The sequence below is a fragment of the Ambystoma mexicanum genome, chromosome 1p (assembly GCF_040938575.1).
Source record: "Ambystoma mexicanum isolate Mex_15411 chromosome 1p, UKY_AmexF1_1, whole genome shotgun sequence".
In the NCBI taxonomy this organism is placed as follows: domain Eukaryota; kingdom Metazoa; phylum Chordata; class Amphibia; order Caudata; family Ambystomatidae; genus Ambystoma; species Ambystoma mexicanum.
The window spans coordinates 588,009,574-588,036,188 of NC_090921.1; the positions used below are offsets into that span (position 1 = coordinate 588,009,574).

The window sequence follows — 26,615 nt, forward strand, 5'->3', positions numbered from 1 at the left end:
GAATTGCATAGACAGATTCACTGTGTAGGTAGTGCAAGCAGGTATCACCCCCCCCCCCACTTAGGTCTTGCACGAATGGCTTCGCAAAGCGTAGGGTACCATGCTTGTACAGAACGCTTGAAGAAGGTCTGTTGCATCTCTTCTGGTCCTGAGAAATTGTTAATATTAATACATGCAGTATTTTCAGAAGACTATCAGTAAGAGTAGCCAAGGCCTCGCTGTAGACAAGTGTGGGAAACCTCCATTTTAAATAAGCAGTCCATCTTTTGGCCTTGGGCTTCTCTTTGGTGCTTCTCTAGATGGAGCCTGGTATATGCCTGTTGCCTTGGCATTCAATGAATGTCTGTTTTCAGTGCCTCAAATATACAGATCCCCCATTTGTATAATCCATGTACTTGTACAATGTTCAGCTCTCATTCAAGTTTAAAACAATGCGACCATTAAAAACAAGTATGGGACACTTTCTAATCTTCCACAATATATTCTTCTCTGCCACAATTATAGGAAATATCAAAAGCACCGTAACACACATCACAGAGCCACAGACCACCACAAGCACTGCATCACCTACCACAACAAATACAGCAGCATCCACCACACCTCATATGACCACCAAAAGCATTATGGTTCCTACAACAAATGCAGAGACAACAATACGGACATTGTATACAACAGGTCCAGAAACCTCTGTAAGTGCAGTGACACCTATAACAGCATCAGAGACTAGATCAACTACTGTAGGACCAACTACAGGAACAGAGACTATTTCATCTACTGCAACACCTACACCTGGACCAGAGACCACTAGAAGAGCTGTGGCATCTACAACAGCTACAGAGATCACTTCAAGCATTGCACCCTCTAGGATATCAGCAGAGACATCCACTAGTGTTGCATCCTCAACTTCTGAAACAGAGACCACAGCATCCACTGCATCACATACAACTGGGAGAGAGACCACCAGGAGCACTGCAGTGTCTACAGCAGCACCAGATGTCACTAAAAGCACTGTTGCACCTACAACGGGGCCAGAGACCACCAAAAAGACTCCAGTTGCTACAGCAGCTCCAGGGGTAACTTCAAGTATCTCAACATCATCTGAACCTTCAGAGACAACCAAAAGTACTGCTGCATATTCAACGGCCATAGGGGCATCCACAAGTTCTGAAGCTTCAATGACAGGAGCAGAGGACACCATCACCACTGTGACACGAACTGCAGTAACAGAGACTGCCGCAACAAGCACAATAACAGAGGCCAGTGCATCCACTGCAGCACCCACAACTAATTCAAGGATCAATAATAGCACTCCAGAACCTACAACAGCTGCAGAGACAACCATGAGGACTGCTATTTCTACAACAGGGGCAGAGACCCCAACAAGTGCAGCAGCACCTATAACCATAGCAGAGACCACAGCAACCACTACAACACCATTAACAGAAACTAGGGCTACTGCATCCACTGCACCACGTACAAATGGCACAGAGGAATCAATAAGCACTGCAACATCTACAACAGCTGCAGAGATCACTAAAAGCATTGCACAATCTACAACAGTCATAGAGACCTTCACAAGCCCCACCAATCCTACACCAGGTCCAGAAACCTATGTAAGTGTGGTCACACCTATAACAGTAGCAGAGACTAAATCAACTACTGTAGGACAAACTACAGGAACAGAGACTAGTTCATCTACTGCAACACCTACACCTGGATCAGAGACCACTAGAAGAGCTGTGGCATCTACAACAGCTACAGAGATCACTTCAAGCATTGCACCCTCTAGGATATCAGCAGATACATCCACTAGTGTTGCATCCTCAACTTCTGAAACAGAGACCACAGCATCACATACAACTGGGAGAGAGATCACCAGGAGTACTGCAGTGTCTACAGCAGCACCAGATGTCACTAAAAGCACTGTTGCACCTACAACTGGGCCAGAGACCACCAGAAAGACTCCAGTTGCAACAGCCGCTCCAAGGGCAACTTCAAGTATCTCAGCATCATCTGAACCTTCAGAAACAACCAAAAGTACTGCTGCATATTCAACGGCCATAGGGGCATCCACAAGTTCTGAAGCTTCAATGACAGGAGCAGAGACCACCATCACCACTGTGACACAAACTGCAGTAACAGAGACTGCTGCAACAACCACAATAACAGAGACCAGTGCATCCACTGCAGCACCCACAACTGAATCAAGGAACACTAATAGCACTCCAGCACCTACAACAGCTGCAGAGACAACCTGGAGGACTGCTATGTCTACAACAGCGGCAGAGACCTCCACAAGTGCAGCAAGACCTATAACCATAGCAGAGAACACAACAACCACTATGACACCAATAACGGGAACTAGGGCTACTGCATCCACTGCAACACGTCCAATTGGCGCAGAGGCCTCAACAAGCACTGCACAATCTACAACAGCTGCAGAGATCACCAAAAGCATTGCACAAACTGCAACCGTCGTAGAGACCTTCACAAGCCCCACCAATCCTACACCAGGTCAAGAAACCTCTGTAAGTGCAGTGACACATATAACAGTAGCAGAGACTAGATCAACTACTGTAGGACCAGCTACAGGAACAGAGACTACTTCATCTACTGCGACACCTACACCTGGACCAGAGACCACTAGAAGAGCTGTGAGATCTACAACAGCAACAGACATCACTTCAAGCATTGCAACTTCTAGGATATCAGCAGAGACATCCACTAGTGTTGCATCCTCAACTTCTGAAACAGAGACCACAGTATCCACTGCAGCACATAAAACTGGGAGAGAGACCACCAGCAGCACTGCAGTATCTACATCAGAACTAGACGTCACTAAACGCACTGTTGCACCTACAACTGGGCAAGAGACCACCAGAAAGACTCCAGTGCCTACAGCAGGCCCAGGGGTAACTTCAAGTATCTTAGCATCATCTGAAACTTCAGAGACAACCAAAAGTACAGCTGCATATTCAACAGCCATCGGGGCATCCACAAGTTCTGAAGCTTCAATCACAGGAGCAGAGGCCACCATCACCACTGTGACACGAACTGCAGTAACAGAGACTGCTGCACCAACCACAATAACAGAGACCAGTGCATCCACTGCAGCACCCACAATTGAATCAAGGATCACTAATAGCACTCCAGCACTTACAACAGCTGCAGAGACAACCATAAGGAATGCTATGTCTACAACAGCGGCAGAGAACTCCACAAGTGCAGCAACACCTATAACCATAGCAGGGACCACAACAACCACTACGACACCAATAACAGGAACTAGGGCTACTACATCCACTGCACCACGTATAACTGGCGCAGAGGCCTCAATACGCACTGCAACATCTACAACAGCTGCAGAAATCACCAAAAGCACTGCACAATCTACAACAGTCGTAGAGACCTTCACAAGCACCACAAATCCTACACCAGGTCCCGAAACCTCTGTAAGTGCAGTGACACAAATAACAGTAGCAGAGACTAGATCAACTTCTGTTGGACCAACTACAGGAACAGAGACTACTTCATCTACTGCAACACCTACACCTGGACCAGAGACAACTAGAAGAGCTGTGGCATCTACAACACCTACAGAGATCACTTCAAGCACTGCACCCTTTAGGATATCAGCAGAGACATCCACTAGTGTTGCATCCTCAACTTCTGAAACAGAGAATACAGTATCCACTGCAGCACATACAACTGGGAGAGAGACCACCAGGAGTACTGCAGTATCTACAGCAGCACCAGGCATCACTAAAAGCACGGTTGCACCTACAACCAGGCCAGCGACCATCAGAATGACTTCTGTGCCTACAACAGCTGCAGGGGTAACTTCAAGTATCTCAGCATCATCTGAAACTTCAGAGACAACCAAAAGTACTGCTGCATATTCAACAGCCCTAGGGGCATCCACAAGATCTGAAGCTTCAATGACAGGAGCAGAGGACACCATCACCACTGTGACACGAACTGCAGTAACAGAGACTGCCACAACAAGCACAATAACAGAGGCCAGTGCATCCACTGCAGCACCCACAACTAAATCAAGGATCAATAATAGCACTCCAGAACCTATAACAGCTGCAGAGACAACCATGAGGACTGCTATTTCTACAACAGGGGCAGAGACCTCCACAAGTGCAGCAGCACCTATAACCATAGCAGAGACCACAACAACCACTACAACCCCAATAACAGAAACTAGGGCTACTGCATCCACTGCACCACGTACAACTGGCACAGAGGAATCAATAAGCACTGCAACATCTACAACAGCTGCAGAGATCACTAAAAGCATTGCACAATCTACCACAGTCATAGAGACCTTCACAAGCACCACCAATCCTACACCAGGTCCAAAAACCTATGTAAGTGTGGTCACACCTATAACAGTAGCAGAGACTAAATCAACTACTGTAGGACAAATTACAGGAACAGAGACTAGTTCATCTACTGCAACACCTACACCTGGATCAGAGACCACTAGAAGAGCTGTGGCATCTACAACAGCTACAGAGATCACTTCAAGCATTGCACCCTCTAGGATATCAGCAGAGACATCCACTAGTGTTGCGTCCTCAACTTCTGAAACAGAGACCACAGTATCCACCGCATCACATACAACTGGGAGAGAGATCGCCAGGAGTACTGCAGTGTCTACAGCAGCACCAGATGTCACTAAAAGCACTGTTGCACCTACAACTGGCCCAGAGACCACCAGAAAGACTCCAGTTGCAACAGCAGCAGCTCCAGGGGTAACTTCAAGTATCTCAGCATCATCTGAACCTTCAGAAACAACCAAAAGTACTGCTGCATATTCAACGGCCATAGGGGCATCCACAAGTTCTGAAGCTTCAATGACAGGAGCAGAGGCCACCATCACCACTGTGACACGAACTGCAGTAACAGAGACTGCTGTCCCAACCCCAATATCAGAGGCCAGTGCATCCACTGCAGCACCCACAACTGAATCAAGGAACACTAATATCACTCCAGCACCTACAACAGCTGCAGAGACAACCTGGAGGACTGCTATGTCTACAACAGCGGCAGAGACCTCCACAAGTGCAGCAACACCTACAACCATAGCAGAGACCACAACAACCACTATGACACCAATAACAGGAACTAGGGCTACTGCATCCACTGCAACACGTACAATTGGCACAGAGGCCTCAACAACCACTGCACCATCTACAACAGCTGCAGAGATCACCAAAAGCATTGCACAAACCACAACCGTCGTAGAGACCTTCACAAGCCCCACCAATCCTACACCAGGTCAAGAAACCTCTGTAAGTGCAGTGACACCTATAACAGTAGGAGAGACTAGATCAACTACTGTAGGGCCAACTACAGGAACAGAGACTACTTCATCTACTGCGACACCTACACCTGGACCAGAGACCACTAGAAGAGCTGTGAGATCTACAACAGCAGCAGAGATCACTTCAAGCATTGCAACCTCTAGGATATCAGCAGAGACATCCACTAGTGTTGCATCCTCAACTTCTGAAACAGAGACCACAGTATCCACTGCAGCACATACAACTGGGAGAGAGACCACCAGGAGCACTGCAGTATCTACATCAGAACCAGACGTCACTAAACGCACTTTTGCACCTACAACTGGGCAAGAGATGACCAGAAAGACTCCAGTGCCTACAGCAGGATCAGGGGTAACTTCAAGTATCTTAGCATCATCTGAAACTTCAGAGACAACCAAAAGTACTGCTGCATATTCAACAGCCATCGGGGCATCCACAAGTTCTGAAGCCTCAATGACAGGAGCAGAGGCCACCATCACCACTGTGACACGAACTGCAGTAACAGAGACTGCTGCACCAACCACAATAACAGAGACCAGTGCATCCACTGCAGCACCCACAACTGAATCAAGGATCACTAATAGCACTCCAGCACCTACAATAGCTGCAGCGACAACCATAAGGAATGCTATGTCGACAACAGCGGCAGAGACCTCCACAAGTGCAACAACACCTATTACGGTAGCAGAGACCACAACAACCACTACGACACCAATAACAGGAAATAGGGCTACTTCATCCACTGCACCACATACAACTGGCGCAGAGGCCTCAATACGCACTGCAACATCTATAACAGCTGCAGAGATCACCAAAAGTACTGCACAATCTACAACAGTTGTAGAGACCTTCACAAGCACCACCAATCCTACACAAGGTCCTGAAACCTCTGTAAGTGCAGTGACACATATAACAGTAGCAGAGACTAGATCAACTACTGTAGGACCAACTACAGGAACTGAGACTACTTCACCTACTGCAACACCTACACCTGGACCAGAGACAACTAGAAGAGCTGTGGCATCTACAACACCTACAGAGATCACTTCAAGCACTGCACCCTTTAGGATATCAGCCGAGACATCCACTAGTGTTGCATCCTCAACTTCTGAAACAGAGAACACAGTATCCACTGCAGCACATACAACTGGGAGAGCGACCACCAGAAGTACTGCAGTATCTACAGCAGCACCAGACATCACTAAAAGCACTGTTGCACCTACAACCAGGCCAGCGACCATCAGAATGACTTCTGTGCCTACAACAGCTGCAGGGGTAACTTCAAGTATCTCAGCATCATCTGAAACATCAGAGGCAACCAAAAGTACTGGTGCATATTCAACGGCCATAGGGGCATCCACAAGTTCTGAAGCTTCAATGACAGGAGCAGAGGCCACCATCACCACTGTGACACGAACTGCAGTAACAGAGACTGCTGCACCAACCACAATAACAGAGTCCAGTGCATCCACTGCAGCACCCACAACTGAATCAAGGATCACTAATAGCACTTCAGCACCTACACCAGCTGCAGAGACAACCATGAGGACTGCTACGTCTACAACAGCGGCAGAAACCTCCACAAGGGCAGCAACACCTATAACCATAGCAGAGACCACAACAACCACTATGACACCAATAACGGGAACTAGGGCTACTGCATCCACTGCAACACGTACAATTGGCGCAGAGGCCTCAACAACCACTGCACCATCTACAACAGCTGCAGCGATCACCAAAAGCATTGCACAAACTGCAACCGTCGTAGAGACCTTCACAAGCCCCACCAATCCTACACCAGGTCAAGAAACCTCTGTAAGTGCAGTGACACCTATAACAGCAGCAGAGACTAGATCAACTACTGTAGGACCAACTACAGGAACAGAGACTACTTCATCTACTGCGACACCTACACCTGGACCAGAGACCACTAGAAGAGCTGTGAGATCTACAACAGCAGCAGAGATCACTTCAAGCATTGCAACCTCTAGGATATCAGCAGAGACATCCACTAGTGTTGCATCCTCAACTTCTGAAACAGAGACCACAGTATCCACTGCAGCACATACAACTGGGAGAGAGACCACCAGGAGCACTGCAGTATCTACATCAGAACCAGACGTCACTAAACGCACTGTTGCACCTACAACTGGGCAAGAGATGACCAGAAAGACTCCAGTGCCTACAGCAGGATCAGGGGTAACTTCAAGTATCTTAGCATCATCTGAAACTTCAGAGACAACCAAAAGTACTGCTGCATATTCAACAGCCATCGGGGCATCCACAAGTTCTGAAGCCTCAATGACAGGAGCAGAGGCCACCATCACCACTGTGACACAAACTGCAGTAACAGAGACTGCTGCAACAACCACAATAACAGAGACCAGTGCATCCACTGCAGTACCCACAACTGAGTCAAGGATCACTAATAGCACTCGAGCACTTACAACAGCTGCAGAGACAACCATAAGGAATGCTATGTCTACAACAGCGGCAGCGACCTCCACAAGTGCAGCAACACCTATAACCATAGCAGAGACCACAACAACCACTATGACACCAATAACGGGAACTAGGGCTACTGCATCCACTGCAACACGTACAATTGGCGCAGAGGCCTCAACAAGCACTGCACAATCTACAACAGCTGCAGAGATCACCAAAAGCATTGCACAAACTGCAACCGTCGTAGAGACCTTCACAAGCCCCACCAATCCTACAACAGGTCCCGAAACCTCTGTAAGTGCAGTGACACAAATAACAGAAGCAGAGACTAGTTCAACTTCTGTTGGACCAACTACAGGAACAGAGACTACTTCATCTACTGCAACACCTACACCTGGACGAGAGACAACTAGAAAAGCTGTGGCATCTACAACACCTACAGAGATCACTTCAAGCACTGCACCCTTTAGGATATCAGCAGAGACGTCCACTAGTGTTGCATCCTCAACTTCTGAAACAGAGAACACAGTATCCACTGCAGCACATACAACTGGGAGAGAGACCACCAGGAGTACTGCAGTATCTACAGCAGCACCAGACATCACTAAAAGCACTGTTGCACCTACAACCAGGCCAGCGACCATCAGAATGACTTCTGTGCCTACAACAGCTGCAGGGGTAACTTCAAGTATCTCAGCATCATCTGAAATGTCAGAGACAACCAAAAGTACTGCTGCATATTCAACAGCCCTAGGGGCATCCACAAGATCTGAAGCTTCAATGACAGGAGCAGAGGACACCATCACCACTGTGACACGAACTGCAGTAACAGAGACTGCCGCAACAAGCACAATAACAGAGGCCAGTGCATCCAATGCAGAACCCACAACTAAATCAAGGATCAATAATAGCACTCCAGCACCTACAACAGCTGCAGAGACAACCATGAGGACTGCTATTTCTACAACAGGGGCAGAGACCCCCACAAGTGCAGCATCACCTATAACCGAAGCAGAGACCACAACAATCACTACGACACCAATAACAGAAACTAGGGCTACTGCATCCACTGCACCACGTATAACTGGCACAGAGGAATCAATAAGCACTGCAACATCTACAACAGCTGCAGAGATCACTAAAAGAATTGCACAATCTACAACAGTCATAGAGACCTTCACAAGCCCCACCAATCCTACACCAGGTCCAGAAACCTCTGTAAGTGTGGTCAGACCTATAACAGTAGCAGAGACTAAATCAACTACTGTAGGACAAACTACAGGAACAGAGACTAGTTCATCTACTGCAACACCTACACCTGGATCAGAGACCACTAGAAGAGCTGTGGCATTTACAACAGCTACAGCGATCACTTCAAGCATTGCACCCTCTAGGATATCAGCAGAGACATCCACTAGTGTTGCATCCTCAACTTCTGAAACAGAGACCACAGTATCCACTGCATCACATACAACTGGGAGAGAGATCACCAGGAGTACTGCAATGTCTACAGCAGCACCAGATGTCACTAAAAGCACTGTTGCACCTACAACTGGGCCAGAGACCACCAGAAAGACTCCAGTTGCTACAGCAGCTCCAGGGGTAACTTCAAGTATCTCAGCATCATCTGAACCTTCAGAAACAACCAAAAGTACTGCTGCATATTCAACGGCCATGGGGGCATCCACAAGTTCTGAAGCTTCAATGACAGAAGCAGAGGCCACCATCACCACTGTGACACGACCTGCAGTAACAGAGACTGCTGCACCAACCACAATAACAGAGGCCAGTGCATCCACTGCAGCACCCACAACTGAATCAAGGATCACTAATAGCACTCCAGCACCTACAATAGCTGCAGCGACAACCATAAGGAATGCTATGTCGACAACAGCGGCAGAGACCTCCACAAGTGCAACAACACCTATTACGGTAGCAGAGACCACAACAACCACTACGACACCAATAACAGGAAATAGGGCTACTTCATCCACTGCACCACATACAACTGGCGCAGAGGCCTCAATACGCACTGCAACATCTATAACAGCTGCAGAGATCACCAAAAGTACTGCACAATCTACAAAAGTTGTAGAGACCTTCACAAGCACCACCAATCCTACACAAGGTCCTGAAACCTCTGTAAGTGCAGTGACACATATAACAGTAGCAGAGACTAGATCAACTACTGTAGGACCAACTACAGGAACAGAGACTACTTCACCTACTGCAACACCTACACCTGGACCAGAGACAACTAGAAGAGCTGTGGCATCTACAACACCTACAGAGATCACTTCAAGCACTGCACCCTTTAGGATATCAGCCGAGACATCCACTAGTGTTGCATCCTCAACTTCTGAAACAGAGAACACAGTATCCACTGCAGCACATACAACTGGGAGAGCGACCACCAGAAGTACTGCAGTATCTACAGCAGCACCAGACATCACTAAAAGCACTGTTGCACCTACAACCAGGCCAGCGACCATCAGAATGACTTCTGTGCCTACAACAGCTGCAGGGGTAACTTCAAGTATCTCAGCATCATCTGAAACATCAGAGGCAACCAAAAGTACTGGTGCATATTCAACGGCCATAGGGGCATCCACAAGTTCCGAAGCTTCAATGACAGGAGCAGAGGCCACCATCACCACTGTGACACGAACTGCAGTAACAGAGACTGCTGCACCAACCACAATAACAGAGTCCAGTGCATCCACTGCAGCACCCACAACTGAATCAAGGATCACTAATAGCACTCCAGCACCTACAATAGCTGCAGCGACAACCATAAGGAATGCTATGTCGACAACAGCGGCAGAGACCTCCACAAGTGCAACAACACCTATTACGGTAGCAGAGACCACAACAACCACTACGACACCAATAACAGGAAATAGGGCTACTTCATCCACTGCACCACATACAACTGGCGCAGAGGCCTCAATACGCACTGCAACATCTATAACAGCTGCAGAGATCACCAAAAGTACTGCACAATCTACAACAGTTGTAGAGACCTTCACAAGCACCACCAATCCTACACAAGGTCCTGAAACCTCTGTAAGTGCAGTGACACATATAACAGTAGCAGAGACTAGATCAACTACTGTAGGACCAACTACAGGAACTGAGACTACTTCACCTACTGCAACACCTACACCTGGACCAGAGACAACTAGAAGAGCTGTGGCATCTACAACACCTACAGAGATCACTTCAAGCACTGCACCCTTTAGGATATCAGCCGAGACATCCACTAGTGTTGCATCCTCAACTTCTGAAACAGAGAACACAGTATCCACTGCAGCACATACAACTGGGAGAGCGACCACCAGAAGTACTGCAGTATCTACAGCAGCACCAGACATCACTAAAAGCACTGTTGCACCTACAACCAGGCCAGCGACCATCAGAATGACTTCTGTGCCTACAACAGCTGCAGGGGTAACTTCAAGTATCTCAGCATCATCTGAAACATCAGAGGCAACCAAAAGTACTGGTGCATATTCAACGGCCATAGGGGCATCCACAAGTTCTGAAGCTTCAATGACAGGAGCAGAGGCCACCATCACCACTGTGACACGAACTGCAGTAACAGAGACTGCTGCACCAACCACAATAACAGAGTCCAGTGCATCCACTGCAGCACCCACAACTGAATCAAGGATCACTAATAGCACTTCAGCACCTACACCAGCTGCAGAGACAACCATGAGGACTGCTACGTCTACAACAGCGGCAGAAACCTCCACAAGGGCAGCAACACCTATAACCATAGCAGAGACCACAACAACCACTATGACACCAATAACGGGAACTAGGGCTACTGCATCCACTGCAACACGTACAATTGGCGCAGAGGCCTCAACAACCACTGCACCATCTACAACAGCTGCAGCGATCACCAAAAGCATTGCACAAACTGCAACCGTCGTAGAGACCTTCACAAGCCCCACCAATCCTACACCAGGTCAAGAAACCTCTGTAAGTGCAGTGACACCTATAACAGCAGCAGAGACTAGATCAACTACTGTAGGACCAACTACAGGAACAGAGACTACTTCATCTACTGCGACACCTACACCTGGACCAGAGACCACTAGAAGAGCTGTGAGATCTACAACAGCAGCAGAGATCACTTCAAGCATTGCAACCTCTAGGATATCAGCAGAGACATCCACTAGTGTTGCATCCTCAACTTCTGAAACAGAGACCACAGTATCCACTGCAGCACATACAACTGGGAGAGAGACCACCAGGAGCACTGCAGTATCTACATCAGAACCAGACGTCACTAAACGCACTGTTGCACCTACAACTGGGCAAGAGATGACCAGAAAGACTCCAGTGCCTACAGCAGGATCAGGGGTAACTTCAAGTATCTTAGCATCATCTGAAACTTCAGAGACAACCAAAAGTACTGCTGCATATTCAACAGCCATCGGGGCATCCACAAGTTCTGAAGCCTCAATGACAGGAGCAGAGGCCACCATCACCACTGTGACACAAACTGCAGTAACAGAGACTGCTGCAACAACCACAATAACAGAGACCAGTGCATCCACTGCAGCACCCACAACTGAATCAAGGATCACTAATAGCACTCGAGCACTTACAACAGCTGCAGAGACAACCATGAGGACTGCTAGGTCTACAACAGCGGCAGAAACCTCCACAAGGGCAGCAACACCTATAACTGTAGCAGAGACCACAACAACCACTATGACACCAATAACAGGAACTGGGGCTACTGCATCCACTGCACCACCTACAACTGGTGCAGAGACCTCAATAAGCACTGCAATATCTGCAACAATGGCAGAGATCACCAAAAGCACTGCACAATCTACTACAGTGGTAGAGACCTTCACAAGCACCATTAATCCTACACCAGCAACAGAGACCACCGCAACCACTGCAGCGCCAACAACAGGAACAGGGACCAATGCATCTAATGCAGTATCCACATCTGTGCCTGATACCACTATAAGAACTGCAACATCTTCCACAGCTGCAGATGTTACCATGCACACTGGACAATCCACAACAGTCACAGGGACCTCCACAAGCATGCCCATGCCTATGACAGGGGCAGAGGCCACCATAACACCGGCAGTACCAACTACAGGCGCAGTGTCTACCCCAGTGTCTGCTGTACCTACAACAGGAACAAAAACAACCATGATTGTTGCAAAATCAACTGAAGAAGCAGGTATCCCGACAAGCAATGTATTACCTTCAACTGCGCCATCGATCACAAAAAACACTGCAGTGACAACAGCAGCTCCAGAGACCATTATAAACACCTCGCCATCCTCAAGAACTGCAGAGACTACCGCAAGCACTGCTGCATCAACAAAATCCATCGCTGCCTCCATAAGATCTGCAACCCCAATAGGAGGATCAGAAACCATCACATCCACTGCAGCACTAATGACAGCAAAAGAGACCACTGCATGGTCTGCAGCACTTACACCTGGGTTAGCGACCACCAAAGGCACGGCAGCACCTACAACAGCCACAGAGGCAACCAAAAGGACTACATTATCAAATACAGCTGCAGAGAACTCTGCAAGTGCAACGCCGCAAATAACAGTAGTGAAGACAACCACAGTCACTGCAACACCAAAAACAGGAAGTGGGACAACTTCATCTCCTGAACGACCTACAACTAGCCCAGAGAGCATCAGAAACACTGCAGCATCTCCAACATCTCTAGAGACCAATACAGCTCCATCTGCATTTACAACATTTGCAGTGACAACCAAAAGCACTACTGCATCTACAGCTAGATCTACAGCAACTACAGGAGGCTCCTTACATTCTGCAACTCAACTAACAGGAGCCAAGAACAACACAATCACTTCAGCACCAACAACAGGAACAGAGACCTCCTCTGTATCCACTGCATCTACTGCAGCATATACAGTTGGAAGCAAGACCACCAGCAGTGCTTCAGCAACTACAACAGCTCCAGAGGTCACCAAAAGCACTGTACAATCAACAACAGCCACAATGAAGTTCACAAGCACAGCAACACCTATAACAATAACAGAGACCGCTACAACCAGTGTTGCACCAATTACAGTAACAGAGACTTCTGTATCCACTGCACCTGCTGCAGCACAGACAACTATATCCGTAACCACCATAAGCCCTCCAGCAACTACAATAGCTGCAGAGATTACCAAAAGCACTTCTAAATTTACAAAAGTTGCAGAGACTTTCACAAGGGTCACAACTCCTATACCAGTAATAGAGACCACCACAACCACTGCAGCACGATCTACAGGAACAGGGGCAACTGCATCCACCACAGTACCCATAACTGGACCAGATATCATCATAAACACTTCAGCATCCACCAAAGCTGAAGATATTACCAAAAGCACTGGGCAGTCTACAACAGTCACAGAGACCCCTACAGGCACTGCCAAACATATAACAGGGGCAGAGGCCACCATAACCACGGCAGTACCAGGCAGAGGCACAGAGACTACAACATTCTCTGCTGCACCTACAATAGGAATGGTAACCACCACAAACATTGCAAAATCAACTGCAGCAGGAGGCAGCTCTCCGAGCAAAGCAGCAGCTACAACTGGGCCATTGACCACCAGAATGACTGCAGTGACTACATCGGTTCCAGAGAACACTATAGGCACCTCACCGTCCTCAAGTGCAGCAGAGACTCGCATAAGCACTGCTGCATCAACAACAGCCATAGTGGCCTCTGTATCTCTCATAACCGGGCCAGAGACCATCACATCCAGTGCAACGCCCCTTACATCAAAGGAGAACACTGCATCCACTGCAGCACTTTCAAGTGGATCAGAGAACACCAAAGGCACTGCAGCACCTACAACAGTCACAGAGGCAACCACAAATACTGAATTGTCTAAAACAATTGCAGAGATCTCAACAAGTACTGCACCACATATAACCGTGGCAGGGACTACCATAACCTCTGGAACACCAATTACAACATCTGGGGTAACTGCATCTACTGCCCCACCTACAACTGTCCTAGAGACCACCAAAATTCGTCCAGCCACCACAGGTATTTTACCAGCTACAATGACCTCCACAAGTGCTATAACTACCAAAAATGTAGCAGATAATACCTCACCAATTGTAGCAGCAACCACAGGAACAGTGACCACTTCATTCGCTACGGAGCCTACAACTGGACCAAAAACTACCAAAAGCACTCCAGCACCTACAACAGCTGCAGTGACAATCACAAGCGCTGCAGCATCTACAACAGTTGCAGAGAACTTAATAAGTTCTGCAACACTTATAACAGGGGCAGGGACCAAAACAGCAACTGCAGCACCAATCACAGGAACAGCCACAACAAATGAAAGATTTTCCACCACAAAAACTGCAGTGCCTATATCTGAAGCAGAGATCACCACAAGTATTGCAGCACATACCATAAGGTCAGAGGCTACCACAACCACTGTAGTACCAACCACAGGAGAAGGGATCACCACAAGCACTGCATATCAACCTATAACATCAAAAACAACAGCAGGCATTTCCGCGCCTTCCTTAGAAACAGAGACTACCAGAAGCACAGCAAAACCTTTCACAGCAGCAGAGACCACTAGAGGCACTGCAGGGTCCATTACAGCAGCAGGGACCACGGCAGCACTTGCTGCACTTACAAAGTCCAGCAGTGCCTCAGCCTTCATGAGTACAACTGCAGGTACAGTGTTTGCTGTGCTTTACATTAGACTGTAAGGGATCCCTCTACAAGTTCCACTGGCTTTTTATGATGTAATACTAACCTGTTACCTGCTATTAACTTATTTTTTCCTGTTCCCTTACCTATTTCTGCTTTCCTTTGTCCTCATTTCATCCTCACCCATCTCTTGCATTTTCTCTGTCATCTTTCTCAATGGCTTTTCGGGTGCTCTCATCGTTTCTCCATTTCGACTCTGCTAGCTCCCTATGTTTCTTCTCCTGCTTTACTTCTTGTGTCTGTCTTCAGGCAGATCATTGGTTCAGTGCTCTAATGCATCCAATGCAGGCCTCCGTGGTATACCTCATGGGTAGGGAGGATAGATCACATTAATGTGTTTGCCTCTGAGATGAGAGCAACTTGCACTTCACAAGTTCAGTCCCCTGGCAGGGCTGTCTTATCCTTTCACCCTTCTATGGTCTATACATTGAGTATCATAAACATGGAGTAATAGTAATGCCATGTAAAGTGGACTTATTTAGAGCCCTTGTGCCAGTGCTGTGCATGGCTCTGTAAGAAAGGAGAGCAGGTTGCGCTAGTCAGATAGCGGCAAGGCAGATGCAGAAACCTTTGGTGTTGATGGATGCAATTCAGAAGTACCCGTCACCTGTGTGCCGATATGAAAATCTCTAGGTTGTTTGTCCCTGGTACAGACTGGGATTGTAGAGTGTAAAAACGGACTGCTTGGATGTTGATAGAAGATGCAGCAGAAAGCGTCGAATCTTTAAGCCATCCTCCGCTTCACCCTCCAATCTGTGGCACCTCACTGGCACCTCCCAGAGCAAGATGAGCAGGCACGGCCAGGCTGTTGTGATTTCTCACACGCTATGGCTAAAAGGCAGTGTATGACAAGTTGAATTGTGTCATGTTTAAATCAATCAGAAGCATTTCTTTACCTTCTGAGATCAGAGGAGTCTGTGTCATATGATGAGTAAGTTAGAGTGGGTGGTATTTCTGCCGCATTTACATGGAAAGTCTTCGAGCCCTGATGCCCTTTATCTGTGGCCTATTGGAAGGGGGCACCGCAGAATGGTTGGGGCACGTGATCTATCACTACACTATCAGTCTTCTCAGCGCTGTCTCAGTCATAGCTGCCATCTTGGCGCACCTTATCTCAGGATATCCCTGTCAAACTATAATTGCCTTTTTATATTTATTTCATATTTATCCAAGTATCATCAGTAACAATACTGTGTTTAATGCAGTGCCAATAACCGAGGAGATTATCAATCCCGTCACTGAGAAGCCGGCTGAACAATTGCCCCAGGGGAATGCCACAACAACACAACGGACCTCAACTACCACAAGCTTGGCTGCTACCAGCACCACAGCGACCACTAAAGGTAGGACCAGTGGCTGCACAGCAACCCAAGTGCCATTGCTACTCCATCATCTGTTGTTAAGGGGAGAACTCGGGTGAATGCTGGGAGTGATGAGATTTAGGGGATGTAAAGGTTACCCTTTGAGCTTCGCCCACACCTGAAAGCCATGCCCTCCTCAACGCAAGATGTAACCACCACGGGCTGACATCTCAGAAGCCTTCCATGTTCGTTTAGATCTCGGAACTCTGGGCATATGTCATAAGGGGGCAGGGAGAGGGGAGAGCGTATGTGTTGACTGTGTGCAAGGCAAAAGGGACAGTGTAAACTGTGGCTGGTTTGGACATTTCCTGTGGGAAGAGTAGTGTATCCCTATGTTTCAATATCAGTGTGACTGACAGACACAGAATTGCACAGACGGATTCCCTGTGTAGGCGGTGCAAGCAGGTATCCCTCCCTCCCCCTCTTGGGGCTCGCAGAATGGCTTCGCGAAGCTTAGGGAACCATGCTTGTGCAGAGCGCTCGAAGAAAGCCTGTTGCATCTCCCAAGAAACACTTCTGGTCCAGAGAAATTGTTAATACATGCCGTATTTTCAGACCACTATCAGTAAGAATAGCGAAGGCCTCGCTGTAGACAAGTGTGGTAAACCTCCAGTTTAAATAAGCAGTGCATCTTTTGGCCTTGGGTAGTCTCAGTCTTCGGTGCTTCTCTAGATGGAGCCTGGTATGTGCCTGTTGCCTTGGCATTCAATGAATGTCTGTTTTCAGTGCCTCGAATATACAGATACCCTTCTATTTGTATAATACATGTACTTGTTCAATGTTCAGCTCTCATTCAAGTTTAAAACAATGTGACCATTGAAAAACAAGTATGGGACTCTTTCTAATCTTCCACAATATATTCTTCTCTGCCACAATTATAGGAACTATCAAAAGCACCGTAACACACATCTCAGAGCCACAGACCACCACAAGCACTGCATCACCTACCACAACAAGTACAGCAGCATCTACCACACCTCATCTGACCACCAAAATCACTATGGTTCCTACAACAAATGCAGAGACAACAATACAGACATTGTCTACAACAAGTCCAGAAACCTCTGTAAGTGCGGTGACACCTATAACAGTATCAGAGACTAGATCAACTACTGTAGGACCAACTACAGGAACAGAGACTACTTCACCTACTGCAACACCTACACCTGGACCAGAGACCACTAGAAGAGCTGTGGCATCTACAACAGCTACAGAGATCACTTCAAGCATTGCACCCTCTAGGATATCAGCAGAGACATCCACTAGTGTTGCATCCTCAACTTCTGAAACTGAGACCACAGTATCCACTGCAGCACATACAACTGGGAGAGAGACCACCAGGAGCACTACAGTATCTACAGCAGCACCAGATGTCGCTAAAAGTACAATTGCACCTACAACTGGACCAGAGACCACCAGAAACACTCCAGTGCCTACAACAAACCGAGGGGTAACTTCAAGTATTTCAGCATCATCAGAAACTTCAGCGACAACCAAAAGTACTGCTACATATTCAGCAGCCATCGGGGCATCCAAAAGTTCTGAAGCTTCAATGACAGGAGCAAAGGCCACCATCACCACTCTGACACGAACTGCAGTAACAGAGACTGCTGCACCAACCCCAATAACAGAGGTCAGTGCATCCACTGCAGCACCCACAACTGAATCAAGGATCACTAATATCACTCCAGCACCTACAACAGCTGCAGAGACAACCTGGAGGACTGCTATGTCTACAACAGCGGGAGAGACCTCCACAAGTGCAGCAACACCTACAACCATAGCAGAGACCACAACAACCACTATGACACCAATAACGGGAACTAGGGGTACTGCATCCACTGCAACACGTACAATTGGCGCAGAGGCCTCAACAACCACTGCACCATCTACAACAGCTGCAGAGATCACCAAAAGCATTGCACAAACTGCAACCGTCGTAGAGACCTTCACAAGCCCCACCAATCCTACACCAGGTCAAGAAACCTCTGTAAGTGCAGTGACACCTATAACAGTAGCAGAGACTAGATCAACTACTGTAGGACCAACTACAGGAACAGAGACTACTTCATCTACTGCGACACCTACACCTGGACCAGAGACCACTAGAAGAGCTGTGAGATCTACAACAGCAGCAGAGATCACTTCAAGCATTGCAACCTCTAGGATATCAGCAGAGACATCCACTAGTGTTGCATCCTCAACTTCTGAAACAGAGACCACAGTATCCATTGCAGCACATACAACTGGGAGAGAGACCACCAGGAGCACTGCAGTATCTACATCAGAACCAGACGTCACTAAACGCACTGTTGCACCTACAACTGGGCAAGAGATGACCAGAAAGACTCCAGTGCCTACAGCAGGATCAGGGGTAACTTCAAGTATCTTAGCATCATCTGAAACTTCAGAGACAACCAAAAGTACTGCTGCATATTCAACAGCCATCGGGGCATCCACAAGTTCTGAAGCTTCAATGACAGGAGCAGAGGCCACCATCACCACTGTGAAACAAACTGCAGTAACAGAGACTGCTGCAACAACCACAATAACAGAGACCAGTGCATCCACTGCAGCACCCACAACTGAATCAAGGATCACTAATAGCACTCCAGCACTTACAACAGCTGCAGAGACAACCATAAGGAATGCTATGTCTACAACAGCGGCAGAGACCTCCACAAGTGCAGCAACACCTATAACCATAGCAGAGACCACAACAACCACTATGACACCAATAACGGGAACTAGGGCTACTGCATCCACTGCAATACGTACAATTGGCGCAGAGGCCTCAACAAGCACTGCACAATCTACAACAGCTGCAGAGATCACCAAAAGCATTGCACAAACTGCAACCGTCGTAGAGACCTTCACAAGCCCCACCAATCCTACACCAGGTCCCGAAACCTCTGTAAGTGCAGTGACACAAATAACAGAAGCAGAGACTAGTTCAACTTCTGTTGGACCAACTACAGGAACAGAGACTACTTCATCTACTGCAACACCTACACCTGGAACAGAGACAACTAGAAGAGCTGTGGCATCTACAACACCTACAGAGATCACTTCAAGCACTGCACCCTTTAGGATATCAGCAGAGACATACACTAGTGTTGCATCCTCAACTTCTGAAACAGAGAACACAGTATCCACTGCAGCACATACAACTGGGAGAGAGACCACCAGGAGTACTGCAGTATCTACAACAGCACCAGACATCACTAAAAGCACTGTTGCACCTACAACCAGGCCAGCGACCATCAGAATGACTTCTGTGCCTACAACAGCTGCAGGGGTAACTTCAAGTATCTCAGCATCATCTGAAATGTCAGAGACAACCAAAAGTACTGCTGCATATTCAACAGCCCTCGGGGCATCCACAAGATCTGAAGCTTCAATGACAGGAGCAGAGGACACCATCACCACTGTGACACGAACTGCAGTAACAGAGACTGCCGCAACAAGCACAATAACAGAGGCCAGTGCATCCACTGCAGAACCCACAACTAAATCAAGGATCAATAATAGCACTCCAGCACCTACAACAGCTGCAGAGACAACCATGAGGACTGCTATTTCTACAACAGGGGCAGAGACCCCCACAAGTGCAGCATCACCTATAACCGAAGCAGAGACCACAACAACCACTACGACACCAATAACAGAAACTAGGGCTACTGCATCCACTGCACCACGTATAACTGGCACAGAGGAATCAATAAGCACTGCAACATCTACAACAGCTGCAGAGATCACTAAAAGAATTGCACAATCTACAACAGTCATAGAGACCTTCACAAGCCCCACCAATCCTACACCAGGTCCAGAAACCTCTGTAAGTGTGGTCAGACCTATAACAGTAGCAGAGACTAAATCAACTACTGTAGGACAAACTACAGGAACAGAGACTAGTTCATCTACTGCAACACCTACACCTGGATCAGAGACCACTAGAAGAGCTGTGGCATCTACAACAGCTACAGAGATCACTTCAAGCATTGCACCCTCTAGGATATCAGCAGAGACATCCACCAGTGTTGCATCCTCAACTTCTGAAACAGAGACCACAGTATCCACTGCATCACATACAACTGGGAGAGGGATCACCAGGAGTACTGCAGTGTCTACAGCAGCACCAGATGTCACTAAAAGCACTGTTGCACCTACAACTGGGCCAGAGACCACCAGAAAGACTCCAGTTGCTACAGCAGCTCCAGGGGTAACTTCAAGTATCTCAGCATCATCTGAACCTTCCGAAACAACCAAAGGTACTGCTGCATATTCAACGGCCATAGGGGCATCCACAAGTTCTGAAGCTTCAATGACAGAAGCAGAGGCCACCATCACCACTGTGACACGCACTGCAGTAACAGAGACTGCTGCACCAACCACAATAACAGAGGCCAGTGCATCCACTGCAGCACCCACAACTGAATCAAGGATCACTAATAGCACTCCAGCACCTACAATAGCTGCAGCGACAACCATAAGGAATGCTATGTCGACAACAGCGGCAGAGACCTCCACAAGTGCAACAACACCTATTACGGTAGCAGAGACCACAACAACCACTACGACACCAATAACAGGAAATAGGGCTACTTCATCCACTGCACCACATACAACTGGCGCAGAGGCCTCAATACGCACTGCAACATCTACAACAGCTGCAGAGATCACCAAAAGTACTGCACAATCTACAACAGTTGTAGAGACCTTCACAAGCACCACCAATCCTACACAAGGTCCTGAAACCTCTGTAAGTGCAGTGACACATATAACAGTAGCAGAGACTAGATCAACTACTGTAGGACCAACTACAGGAACAGAGACTACTTCACCTACTGCAACACCTACACCTGGACCAGAGACAACTAGAAGAGCTGTGGCATCTACAACACCTACAGAGATCACTTCAAGCACTGCACCCTTTAGGATATCAGCCGAGACATCCACTAGTGTTGCATCCTCAACTTCTGAAACAGAGAACACACTATCCACTGCAGCACATACAACTGGGAGAGCAACCACCAGAAGTACTGCAGTATCTACAGCAGCACCAGACATCACTAAAAGCACTGTTGCACCTACAACCAGGCCAGCGACCATCAGAATGACTTCTGTGCCTACAACAGCTGCAGGGGTAACTTCAAGTATCTCAGAATCATCTGAAACATCAGAGGCAACCAAAAGTACTGGTGCATATTCAACGGCCATCGGGGCATCCACAAGTTCCGAAGCTTCAATGACAGGAGCAGAGGCCACCATCACCACTGTGACACGAACTGCAGTAACAGAGACTGCTGCACCAACCACAATAACAGAGTCCAGTGCATCCACTGCAGCACCCACAACTGAATCAAGGATCACTAATAGCACTTCAGCACCTACACCAGCTGCAGAGACAACCATGAGGACTGCTACGTCTACAACAGCGGCAGAAACCTCCACAAGGGCAGCAACACCTATAACTGTAGCAGAGACCACAACAACCACTATGACACCAATAACAGGAACTGGGGCTACTGCATCCACTGCACCACCTACAACTGGTGCAGAGACCTCAATAAGCACTGCAATATCTGCAACAATGGCAGAGATCACCAAAAGCACTGCACAATCTACTACAGTGGTAGAGACCTTCACAAGCACCATTAATCCTACACCAGCAACAGAGACCACCGCAACCACTGCAGCGCCAACAACAGGAACAGGGACCAATGCATCTAATGCAGTATCCACATCTGTGCCTGATACCACTATAAGAACTGCAACATCTTCCACAGCTGCAGATGTTACCATGCACACTGGACAATTCACAACAGTCACAGGGACCTCCACAAGCATGCCCACGCCTATGACAGGGGCAGAGGCCACCATAACACCGGCAGCACCAACTACAGGCGCAGTGTCTACCCCAGTGTCTGCTGTACCTACAACAGGAACAAAAACAACCATGATTGTTGCAAAATCAACTGCAGAAGCAGGTATCCCGACAAGCAATGTATTACCTTCAACTGCGTCATCGATCACAAAAAACACTGCAGTGACAACAACAGCTCCAGAGACCATTATAAACACCTCGCCATCCTCAAGAACTGCAGAGACTACCGCAAGCACTGCTGCATCAACAAAATCCATCGCTGCCTCCATAAGATCTGCAACCCCAATAGGAGGATCAGAAACCATCACATCCACTGCAGCACTAATGACAGCAAAAGAGACCACTGCATGGTCTGCAGCACTTACACCTGGGTTAGCGACCACCAAAGGCACGGCAGCACCTACAACAGCCACAGAGGCAACCAAAACGACTACATTATCAAATACAGCTGCAGAGAACTCTGCAATTGCAACGCCGCAAATAACAGTAGTGAAGACAACCACAGTCACTGCAACACCAAAAACAGGAAGTGGGACAACTTCATCTCCTGAACGACCTACAACTAGCCCAGAGAGCATCAGAAACACTGCAGCATCTCCAACATCTCTAGAGACCAATACACCTCCATCTGCATTTACAACATTTGCAGTGACAACCAAAAGCACTACTGCATCTACAGCTAGATATACAGCAACTACAGGAGGCTCCTTACATTCTGCAACTCAACTAACAGGAGCCAAGAACAACACAACCACTTCAGCACCAACAACAGGAACAGAGACCTCCTCTGTATCCACTGCATCTACTGCAGAATATACAGTTGGAAGCAAGACCACCAGCAGTGCTTCAGCAACTACAACAGCTCCAGAGGTCACCAAAAGCACTGTACAATCAACAACAGCCACAATGAAGTTCACAAGCACAGCAACACCTATAACAATAACAGAGACCGCTACAACCAGTGTTGCACCAATTACAGTAACAGAGACTTCTGTATCCACTGCACCTGCTGCAGCACAGACAACTATATCCGTAACCACCATAAGCCCTCCAGCAACTACAATAGCTGCAGAGATTACCAAAAGCACTTCTAAATTTACAAAAGTTGCAGAGACCTTCACAAGGGTCACAACTCCTATACCAGTAATAGAGACCACCACAACCACTGCAGCACGATCTACAGGAACAGGGGCAACTGCATCCACCACAGTACCCACAACTGGACCAGATATCATCATAAACACTTCAGCATCCACCAAAGCTGCAGATATTACCAAAAGCACTGGGCAGTCTACAACAGTCACAGAGACCCCTACAGACACTGCCAAACTTATAACAGGGGCAAAGGCCACCATAACCACGGCAGTACCACGTAGAGGCACAGAGACTACAACATTCTCTGCTGCACCTACAACAGGAATGGAAACCACCACAAACATTGCAAAATCAACTGCAGCAGGAGGCAGCTCTCCGAGCAAAGCAGCAGCTACAACTGGGCCATTGACCACCAGAATGACTGCAGTGACTACATCGGTTCCAGAGAACACTATAGGCACCTCACCGTCCTCAAGTGCAGCAGAGACTCGCATAAGCACTGCTGCATCAACAACAGCCATAGTGGCCTCTGTATCTCTCATAACCGGGCCAGAGACCATCACATCCAGTGCAACACCCTTGACAGCAAAGGAGAAGACTGCATCCACTGCAGCACTTTCAAGTGGATCAGAGAACACCAAAGGCACTGCAGCACCTACAACAGTCACAGAGGCAACCACAAATACTGAATTGTCTAAAACAATTGCAGAGATCTCAACAAGTACTGCACCACATATAACCGTGGCAGGGACTACCATAACCTCTGGAACACCAATTACAACATCTGGGGTAACTGCATCTACTGCCCCACCTACAACTGTCCTAGAGACCACCAAAATTCGTCCAGCCACCACAGGTATTTTACCAGCTACAATGACCTCCACAAGTGCTATAACTACCAAAAATGTAGCAAATAATACCTCACCAATTGTAGCAGCAACCACAGGAACAGTGACCACTTCATTCGCTACGGAGCCTACAACTGGACCAAAAACTACCAAAAGCACTCCAGCACCTACAACAGCTGCAGTGACAATCACAAGCGCTGCAGCATCTACAACAGTTGCAGAGAACTTAATAAGTTCTGCAACACTTATAACAGGGGCAGGGACCAAAACAGCAACTGCAGCACCAATCACAGGAACAGCCACAACAAATGAAAGATTTTCCACCACAAAAATTGCAGTGCCTATATCTGAAGCAGAGATCACCACAAGTATTGCAGCACATACCATAAGGTCAGAGGCTACCACAACCACTGTAGTACCAACCACAGGAGAAGGGATCACCACAAGCACTGCATATCAACCTATAACATCAAAAACAACAGCAGGCATTTCCGCGCCTTCCTTAGAAACAGAGACTACCAGAAGCACAGCAAAACCTTTCACAGCAGCAGAGACCACTAGAGGCACTGCAGGGTCCATTACAGCAGCAGGGACCACGGCAGCACTTGCTGCACTTACAAAGTCCAGCAGTGCCTCAGCCTTCATGAGTACAACTGCAGGTACAGTGTTTGCTGTGCTTTACATTAGACTGTAAGGGATCCCTCTACAAGTTCCACTGGCTTTTTATGATGTAATACTAACCTGTTACCTGCTATTAACTTATTTTTTCCTGTTCCCTTACCTATTTCTGCTTTCCTTTGTCCTCATTTCATCCTCACCCATCTCTTGCATTTTCTCTGTCATCTTTCTCAATGGCTTTTCGGGTGCTCTCATCGTTTCTCCATTTCGACTCTGCTAGCTCCCTATGTTTCTTCTCCTGCTTTACTTCTTGTGTCTGTCTTCAGGCAGATCATTGGTTCAGTGCTCTAATGCATCCAATGCAGGCCTCCGTGGTATACCTCATGGGTAGGGAGGATAGATCACATTAATGTGTTTGCCTCTGAGATGAGAGCAACTTGCACTTCACAAGTTCAGTCCCCTGGCAGGGCTGTCTTATCCTTTCACCCTTCTATGGTCTATACATTGAGTATCATAAACATGGAGTAATAGTAATGCCATGTAAAGTGGACTTATTTAGAGCCCTTGTGCCAGTGCTGTGCATGGCTCTGTAAGAAAGGAGAGCAGGTTGCGCTAGTCAGATAGCGGCAAGGCAGATGCAGAAACCTTTGGTGTTGATGGATGCAATTCAGAAGTACCCGTCACCTGTGTGCCGATATGAAAATCTCTAGGTTGTTTGTCCCTGGTACAGACTGGGATTGTAGAGTGTAAAAACGGACTGCTTGGATGTTGATAGAAGATGCAGCAGAAAGCGTCGAATCTTTAAGCCATCCTCCGCTTCACCCTCCAATCTGTGGCACCTCAATGGCACCTCCCAGAGCAAGATGAGCAGGCACGGCCAGGCGGTTGTGATTTCTTACACGCTATGGCTAAAAGGCAGTGTATGACAAGTTGAATTGTGTGATGTTTAAATCAATCAGAAGCATTTCTTTACCTTCTGAGATCAGAGGAGTCTGTGTCATATGATGAGTAAGTTAGAGTGGGTGGTATTTCTGCCGCATTTACATGGAAAGTCTTCGAGCCCTGATGCCCTTTATCTGTGGCCTATTGGAAGGGGGCACCGCAGAATGGTTGGGGCACGTGATCTATCACTACACTATCAGTCTTCTCAGCGCTGTCTCAGTCATAGCTGCCATCTTGGCGCACCTTATCTCAGGATATCTCTGTCAAACCTTAATTGCCTTTATATATTTATTTCATATTTATCCAAGTATCATCAGTAACAATACTGTG

At 47.6% G+C, this 26,615-nt stretch overlaps 3 protein-coding genes across 3 annotated transcripts in view; all 3 read left to right on the forward strand.

Annotated features, from left to right (window-relative positions):
• The window catches only part of LOC138497794 (mucin-3B-like), a 261,045-nt gene that overhangs the window by 167,803 nt on the left and 66,627 nt on the right, over window positions 1-26,615 (forward strand). The window contains exons 7-8 of the mRNA XM_069621499.1: window positions 16,740-16,877; window positions 17,777-25,384. Coding sequence (XP_069477600.1) covers window positions 16,740-16,877; window positions 17,777-25,384 — 7,746 coding nt within the window. The remainder of the gene's footprint in view (window positions 1-16,739; window positions 16,878-17,776; window positions 25,385-26,615) is intronic.
• Window positions 495-5,652, forward strand: LOC138494100 (mucin-2-like). Its single transcript, XM_069622081.1, has 2 exons — window positions 495-5,429; window positions 5,530-5,652. The coding sequence occupies exons 1-2, from the start codon at window positions 606-608 to the stop codon at window positions 5,650-5,652; spliced, it is 4,947 nt and encodes a 1,648-aa protein (XP_069478182.1). The 5' UTR covers window positions 495-605.
• Window positions 5,708-15,533, forward strand: LOC138505072 (pneumococcal serine-rich repeat protein-like). Its single transcript, XM_069625607.1, has one exon. The coding sequence runs from the start codon at window positions 5,790-5,792 to the stop codon at window positions 15,531-15,533; it is 9,744 nt and encodes a 3,247-aa protein (XP_069481708.1). The 5' UTR covers window positions 5,708-5,789.

Coding starts and splice junctions, on each gene's coding strand:
- LOC138494100 (XM_069622081.1), top strand. CDS start 606: ATGACCACCAAAAGCATTATGGTTCCTACAACAAATGCAGAGACAACA. Junction 5,430..5,529: donor CAGAGACCACTAGAAGAGCT/GTGAGATCTACA, acceptor CTTCTGAAACAG/AGACCACAGTATCCACTGCA.
- LOC138505072 (XM_069625607.1), top strand. CDS start 5,790: ATGACAGGAGCAGAGGCCACCATCACCACTGTGACACGAACTGCAGTA.